At 40.0% G+C, this 7,788-nt stretch overlaps 1 protein-coding gene across 10 annotated transcripts; it reads left to right on the forward strand.

Moving 5' to 3' along the window:
• Positions 1–83: 83 nt before the first annotated feature.
• On the forward strand, positions 84–7,788 carry LOC112273082 (DNA mismatch repair protein MSH4). 10 transcript variants are annotated; one of them, XM_090256458.1, is made up of 24 exons: positions 84–240; positions 653–853; positions 991–1,026; positions 1,346–1,458; positions 1,706–1,751; positions 1,928–1,974; positions 2,257–2,361; positions 2,478–2,553; positions 2,985–3,057; positions 3,276–3,418; positions 3,560–3,642; positions 3,757–3,896; positions 4,002–4,144; positions 4,385–4,435; positions 4,598–4,661; positions 4,900–5,043; positions 5,132–5,202; positions 5,491–5,582; positions 5,730–5,886; positions 6,114–6,166; positions 6,281–6,418; positions 6,624–6,738; positions 6,921–7,043; positions 7,234–7,788. In XM_090256458.1, the coding sequence occupies exons 1-24, from the start codon at positions 184–186 to the stop codon at positions 7,393–7,395; spliced, it is 2,433 nt and encodes an 810-aa protein (XP_090112584.1). In that variant the 5' UTR covers positions 84–183; the 3' UTR covers positions 7,396–7,788. The 10 variants fall into 10 exon arrangements, with proteins under 10 accessions (XP_090112584.1, XP_090112593.1, XP_090112590.1 ...); XM_090256467.1 differs by having other exon boundaries at positions 6,320–6,418; XM_090256464.1 differs by having other exon boundaries at positions 5,491–5,549.

The raw sequence follows: 7,788 nt of genomic DNA on the forward strand, positions 1-7,788 counted from the left end.
TTTAGGCTCAGGAGTCGACAGTGCCGAACCTAGAATTTGACAGGTGCGGTACCGAGCCTCATGTGCCGTGCCTCTGTTCACACCGTCATGCCTTTAATAGAGATAAACAGTTGAGCGTTCCGATCCGTGTGATGCGCTTTTTATCATTCTTGCAATTTGAGACCGCAGCTCAGCGATCTCGCCATGGCGGATGCAGCAAGCTCGTTCGTTGTCTCTCTCATTGAGAATCGAGCTAAGGAGGTACACTGTGCAGCAAGTTCTAGCGTAATAGATCGTTGCATTACATCGTGTGAAATGCCGTGTAGTGAAAGCTCCGGTCAAGGAGGTTTTAGTGGGAGTAGGAGCTGTTACGATTATGGAAAATGCCAGTCTGTCATCCCTTGATGGCTTCTGCTTCAGAAAAGTCGTGTGTTTATTGAGATACCTAACACGAGAAAGAAGCATGTGCACGAGTTGCTTGAATTTTGCTTTCTCTGAATTCTTGTAACATTATCATCTCTTATAGAGGCACGATGATGTAGCTTTGAAGAAGGATGGTTTGGAGTGAGACTAGAATTTGGCATCAACGTGTAGCAATCGTTTGCAGAAAAACGTTATCACTATTAGCGAGTGTGGATGGCACTTAGAGTATATGGTGAACATGTTTTTGTAGGTCGGTCTAGCGGCATTTGACCTCAGAACTGCAAAGCTACATTTATCGCAGTTCATAGAAACCAGTCGTTCATATCAAAATACTACAACGTTGCTTCAGTACTTCGATCCGACGGATATTGTTACACCAGCTAATATGATTACGCCTCAAGGCATAATTGGATTGACCTCAGTAGTTAACCAATGTACTTCAGCTTCAAAGGTGTGTCTCTTTGCATTTGAGCTTTAAAAGAATTTTTAATTTGATGCATCTTCGTATCTAATTCATCAAAACCACCATGCTGAGAAATCATGCACCATGATGCTAATAATTGTGTATCTAGTCTTCGTACTCTGCAGGTGATATTATCCCGAAGTTGTTTCGATGATACGAAGGTGCCTTTATAACTGTTGGATTCCCTTATTGCGAAATACGAATGTCCTTTTTTTTCTTCTTAATAATTTTTCCTTAATTAGCGAAGTGCATGCTTAATATAAGGGATTTTTCAAAGCTTTATATGTAATACCACTTGGCGTTGATGCGATACTCAGTATAGAAAAGTCGTTTTATGCAGAATTTAGTCTGAGTTAATACCCCGAATTTCGTAGAAATGACAGTTCTGGGCGGATGTAGCTTCGCTTCATGCGCATAGGTGTGACAAGGATGTCGTGTAATTGCTCACTCACTATAAACTTGAAAATTTTGTGCACTTAGGGAGCTATATTGGTTCAGAATTTGGTCCTCAACGAAGCACTCAACAGTACATTGGAAGCTTCGTATAAACAATACTATCTCTGTCTCGGTGCTGCTGCGGCATTGTTCAGATGGTATATTTATTATCGAGAGTGCAGTCGCTATAGATAACCAGTTAAAAGTATATTATCATTTCAATAAACTTTAGTAATGAATCGGTTAACGTAAATAGAGGTTCGTAAACGAGGTTAACTTTTCAATGCCGCCATTTGTCTACAGTTTAGAGCTGGAGCTGTATTAGGTTCGTAAATTCATAAAAAATCACGTTCTGGACTTAGGCAAAGAATTACTAGTTTTGATCCTGAATTTTGTGAAGTTCAGGATTGATCGTGAGAAAGGCATCACACTTGCAAATCGATCCGTAGAGGTAAGCTCTGAAATAAAACTTTTCCTAAAATTTTCTATGGATTACAGTAAGGAAGTGAACTTTTTATTCCTAGTATTCAATCTTGTGGTATTTATGTTGTGCTTCAAAAGCCCGAATATTCGTAGAGTGATTATCCAGTTGGTATGGCAAAACCATGGTGATAACGTAATTACCAGGTTACTCTCAATGGATCCTTCGACCACATGAATATTGATGGAACAAGGTGAGGCTCATGTCGAAAATAAATGTTCCATATGTTTCTAAAGATTGATAGACTTGGCTCTCATTTGCACAGCGTTTTCATCAATAAGGTCGATGTTAGTTTTTCTTCAGTATATGTCACGCGTTCCTTCAGCATCAGGAACGCCTCAATGCTACACTTGTGTATATGGTATTGCAGAATATGGTCTACAGTAATTCATGGTGGAATATACAAACAACCACATTCGATACTGGAGATTAGCCCTAGTTCTTCAGTCTATAATAGCCATATTTATCTGTGCAGTGTACAAAATTTGGAGTTAGTGGAATCGCTTCATATTCAAGTCGGACCACAAAAGAAGCGAGGTTGCCTTTTCGAGATGCTTAAGACCACCAAGACTGCTGGAGGGTAAGTTGAGCATGAACCTGCTCAGTAAACACTACTACTTGTTTACACTCATACAGATCGTTCTCGTAGATTATTTTTGTGACTGTAAAACTCATAACTTTTCCGGCGAATCGCAGAACTCGCCTATTAAGGGCCAATCTTCTTCAGCCATTGAAGGACAAGAACACTATCAACACCCGCCTGGATTGCTTGGTAAGTCTTTGAAGAGCACAACTTAATTTTCGACAACGTTCGCACTCTTACGTATTGTTTCATAATATTTGATGGAAAGATGAATTAGCAGAAGATTCTTAAGAAGATACGCATGATTCAATACGATATCCATTTGATTAATAAGTGACAATAATGGCCTCTTCACTTTATTTTTCTATTGTCTCTTCCCTTGTTCACTACCTCCGTGATATCGTACTCTTATCGGTTCTATGTTACCAGAGCTTGTCTAAGAGTTATGACATAAACTGAGTTATGATAAATGAGCTGCAGCATGGGTGTTTACGTTAAGAAAGAGATGTCTATCTCAAATTTTTCTGCCTGTCATATGACTGAATGTTTCTCTATTCTGCGGGTGCTTTAAAATGATTTCTCTCTTCTGGTTCTCTTTCCGTCGAATCTGACATAAGCAGGATGAGCTCACAAGTGATGACAAGATATTTTTCGGAATCTCACGAGCTCTTGAGATGTTTCCCAAGGACATAGGTACAGGTCTATGCAAACCATCTTCCGAATGATTTTTTGTATTGGTCAAATAATGTCAATAAATGTTGAATACTGTCTTCTTCTGAAGTACCACTCATATGTAATGACCTTCCAAAATTTGGTCTCCGCGTGGGTAGGTGCTGCCACTGTTATTTCGTTTACATGTTTAGCTGTTGAAAAAATAAAACCTTATTGACGCTGACATTTTCATGCGCAAGATCGTATTCTCTGCTCCTTTTGCTTTAAGGCTAAGGTAAGCAATGATTCCACCACGAAATCGACCACACGAGCTGGCCAGTTTATGGTTAGTAACATCATTCTTCTGAAGGAAGCCCTTGACCACTTACCTACTCTTCAAGAGGTACTTGAGCGCTATCTTTTCATTACGTTTCCTTGTTGATGTGAACACTCTCAAATGTAGTCCTCGGTAAACTACGTCTCAGCCATTACAATCCGCACTGTTAGAGTCGGCATTTGAATATCCCAATCATGACAATTGTAGGCGTTGCAAGGTGCGAAGTGCTCTCTCCTAAGGAACATCAAGGACATTTGTGCTAATCCATCCTTCCGTCTACTTCTGCAGAGGTATGAGAAATTTGGCTATGTTCAATTAGCGCACTTCTCGATTTGTATCATCTTATTTAAAATTTGTGAACCCACAAGTATTTTCTTGACCTTAACCTGAATTTTCGAACACAGAATTGAGGAAGTCATCAACGAGGACATCGTACATTCAAGGGCACTGTTCTTGTCTCGTACACAGCAATGCTTTGCAGTTAAAAGTGGCATTGACGGCTATCTTGACGTCGCACGCGAAGTCTTTTCTTCAACTAGTGAAGGTAAACTGCCAATGTTTTACGATGCTCTAAAATAACTGTCTCATGTCAATCAAAAGAAAATGAAGTATTAGCTCGGAGGCATCAATAACATTTGTTTGTCTCCAGCAATTCATGAGCTGGCCAGGAGATATAGAGAAGAATTCAACCTTCCGAACTTGAAGATGCCCTTCAATAACAATCGTGGATTTTACATCAGCTTTCCAGAGAAGGATTTGAAACAAACTTCCATACCTTCAATATTCAACCAGGTCTCCATATGCGCTTCTCTGAAATATTCACGATCCACAACCAGATTGACCAAATGGCTATGTTCTAAATATTACCATAATTAACACAAAATAAGACATCTACATCTTTGAAGTGATTGCATGCCCATCTCTTAGAACAGTTTAGGTCTATCATGATTAGTGTTGGAGGGCTAAGCAGCAGGAAAAGCCCTTAAAATGTTTGTTTTTACATTATCGGTAACTTTTGTAGCATGTCTTCAGGTGATAAAGAAAGAAAAGATCATCTGTTGCTCCACATCCGAGCTGACGTCCGTAAGGATCATTTACCAAGATTTTGATTAAATATCGCTTGTATGCTTTTCTTATTGTTTTCTTAACTCTACCTCTTCGTACGTGATGTTATGTTTGAGATTGACTTAGTGGTTGTAATAGTTTGCAGTATTTGACAGCTTTAACTTTGTTGTGGTCTCCAAGTTGAACGACAGGAATATGGAAGCCGCAGCAGAATGCTACAAACGAACATCTTTGTGTCTTGGAGGTCTTACTTAAAATTCCCTATTTGTAGATAGCATATTCAAGTAGAATCCATTTTACTTTAGCTTAAGATGCAGACTGGAGTCTATTCAGTAGCCGCATAGTTAATTTTCATATTTGAAGTTAATTCGGTTCCCTGCCTTTTAGCAACCTTACAGTAGGAGGTAATAGGAGTAGAACAGTAGTCCATATCTTTCGTATATGGAGTTGTCACGACATGGTTGGAAATATGATTGTCGCAGAGCTGATCACTCGAATCAGAGAGGATCTTCGTCTCCTAACATCATTGTCCGAGTCCCTTGCCCTTCTGGATATGATGGTGAACTCTTTTGCTAATCTGATATCAACGAATCCTGAAGAGAGTTACATCAGACCAGAATTTACAGGTAAAAACTTCCGTATATATAACTTTTGAGCACACTAAGAGCACTGTTATTAGGTGAAGGGTGTAACAATCATTTCTTCTTGTTTTAGAAACTGGCCCTGTGGCGATTGAAAAAGGCAGACACCCTGTGTTGGAAAGCACCATACCTGGAGAATTCGTGGTACAGCTAGCGCTCCTAACCTCTATTTGTGTTCTTCCAATGTTGTTTTGATTCTTGTGAAAAATCAATCTAGGCCCTGAGAACAATGCTATCCTGATGATAAGGTAACGCATCCCCTCGATATGAATTTTTTATTTTTTATTTTTTTAATGTTTTTCACATTTTGAAGAAACTTGAGTTACATACATCGCTGTTGAGGGCTCTGGCAGTGGAAAACACTCCTTAATTGTATGCCGTTACTTGTGCAAGATTATCCTCTCACATGATGCCTTATGGATATTTATACAGGCCAATAACGCTTTTTTATCAGAAGCGTCAAATACTATGATTGTGACAGGACCCAACATGTACGCGTCTGATAACAGCCTGAGAAGTATTAGGTGACTGGAGTATAGTTTCACACAAAAATCGATCTGTTGTTATTGCGATGTCGTTACCGCAGTCTTAGTTTGGACTGCAGAGCGGCATAGAAATTATAATTTTTTTAAAAATCCCTTGAGAATAACTTGATGATTTTCTCCAACCAGGAGCGGCAAGAGTACCTACTTGCGCCAAGTAGTGCTCATAACGATAATGGCACATATTGGATGTTACGTGCCAGCTCGATTTGCTTCATTTCGTGTAGTAGACAATATTTTTACTCGCATCGGGACTTCCGACAATATAGAATTAAATTCTAGCACCGTACGCTCTTCAGTCCTCAACTGCCAATTTCCGCTACACGAAAATGCATTGTACTGCGGGATCAGTGCTTAGAAAGTTAATGTTTGCTGAATGGGCTTGTAAGCGGGGAAAAATTGAGTCCAATTTCAAATTGTCAGACGTAAAATCTATGGTGGAAATTCCTTGGTGACCATGTGGTTCATGCTCCTCCTTGAACTGAATTGAGGGAGTGCTCCTCTTCTGTGCAGTTTATGACCGAGATGAGGGAGACGGCATATCTACTAAATAATCTAACTTCAAGGTAGAGGCTCTCTATACTTGAATTACTGATACTAGCAATCACTTTGTTCCATACATGGATGATGTTAGCAGTGTTTCAGTGAAGCCTCGGTTCTGCGTTGGTGGCTCTACGCAGGATCTTAATTGAAACTAGCGCCATTGATCCTCTATGCAGAAGCCTCGTGGTGGTTGACGAGTTGGGCAGAGCAACGTCAACTGGGGATGGCTTTGCTATTGCATGGAGTTGCTGTGAATACATGTTGTCCTTCAAGGCGTAAGGCTTAAACCTTGACCTTCACTGCGGGAAACACTAGAACACCTCCCAGTATAGTTTCATGTTCTACACACACAGAGCAGAGAAGCTTGCAAAACATAGATCATAGACTACTTTTGCTTCGATAAGGATAATTCTCCAATTAATCGAAATAGCTTTCATGATTACTTTATTATCGAAAATCTTACCGAGTTTTGAACGGCAGCTATGTCCTTTTCGCCACACACATGCAACGACTGACAGAATTATCAAGCGTTTACCCTAATGTGCGAGTTTGCTATTTTGACGCGAGTATCCTCAATAACCGGCTGGATTTCAAGGTTAGATCTTCCCTCAAGCCTATCCTGTTTTATGTGATCGTTTTTAGGGTAGGTTGTTCTCCAAACTTATCCTAGAAAACTTTGAAGCTTGTATGATGGCATTTGAATTTCGGGGTTTAATTTTCCACCATAGGTTGTGAATTTTTTTAAGATGGACTTACCCGAACAACTTGGTACATCAGTTTCTACTTCGAGAAGGGTGTACAAACGTTGCACATTACGGCATACGTCTAGCCGAGTTTGCCGGCATTCCTACATCTGTTATAAATGATGCTAAATGCATAGCAGCTAAAATTGATGCGAAGGTAAGTATTCAAACCGAGGCTGATTAGTTTCCTGAGATGGAAAGGTATATTGTCAAGCCTGGATTTAATGGTTGCTTTAAAGCGGTACAATACGACCTATCGTGGAGCCGAGTAAGTAGACTCGAGGTAATGTTTCTGCACTATGACAGGGACCTGAAGTTTTGTCACGGTTTCATCTGATATTTCTCAGGAAAAGAATAATGTCTCCATCGCCCACGCCAAGTATGGACACCTGCGTAAAGACTACCATATAGCCCAGAAGCTCCTATGCTTGCAATATTCAAACCTTAACAATGACATATTACGAGCTTATCTCAAGAACTTGCAGCAGTGCTATGTGGAAAATAGATGAGGATGGGCAGCTTAATATAGGAAATATCTTCTCGCTGTATGTTGAATAGACAAGCTGAGTAGATCTCATGACTTACAGATGGTTGCAAAGGAATTCGTGATGTCAGCTAGTTCGGGGCCAGTTAGTCCTGACAGTTAGTTTGGCACCAGTTGAATTCAGCGCACGATTTTCCACCTTACAAGTGGACTTGACATGGTTGAGGCAGTCCTGTAGCAGGCTAATAGTCTCCTAGATAGTTGCATTACTCTGATCGTCTATGCTATTACTTTCTGTATCCGCATCTACTTTTAGAAGACAGAACTAGCTATCAAACTCAAATTCAGTGAGATTCACCAATGTACTCACTCCAAGTTAACATTAACAGTGTAACGCTGTCAAATTACCTATTAAGAA

Source organism: Physcomitrium patens, chromosome 2, assembly GCF_059467195.1.
Source record: "Physcomitrium patens ecotype Gransden chromosome 2, ASM5946719v1, whole genome shotgun sequence".
NCBI classification, from domain to species: Eukaryota; Viridiplantae; Streptophyta; class Bryopsida; order Funariales; family Funariaceae; genus Physcomitrium; species Physcomitrium patens.

What these genes read in the sequence shown, in the direction of transcription:
- LOC112273082 (XM_090256458.1), top strand. Translation starts at nt 184, where the DNA reads ATGGCGGATGCAGCAAGCTCGTTCGTTGTCTCTCTCATTGAGAATCGA. An exon ending in AATGTACTTCAGCTTCAAAG is followed by an intron (nt 854 to 990) that starts GTGTGTCTCTTT and finishes CGTACTCTGCAG; the next exon opens with GTGATATTATCCCGAAGTTG. An exon ending in CATCAGACCAGAATTTACAG is followed by an intron (nt 5,044 to 5,131) that starts GTAAAAACTTCC and finishes TTCTTGTTTTAG; the next exon opens with AAACTGGCCCTGTGGCGATT.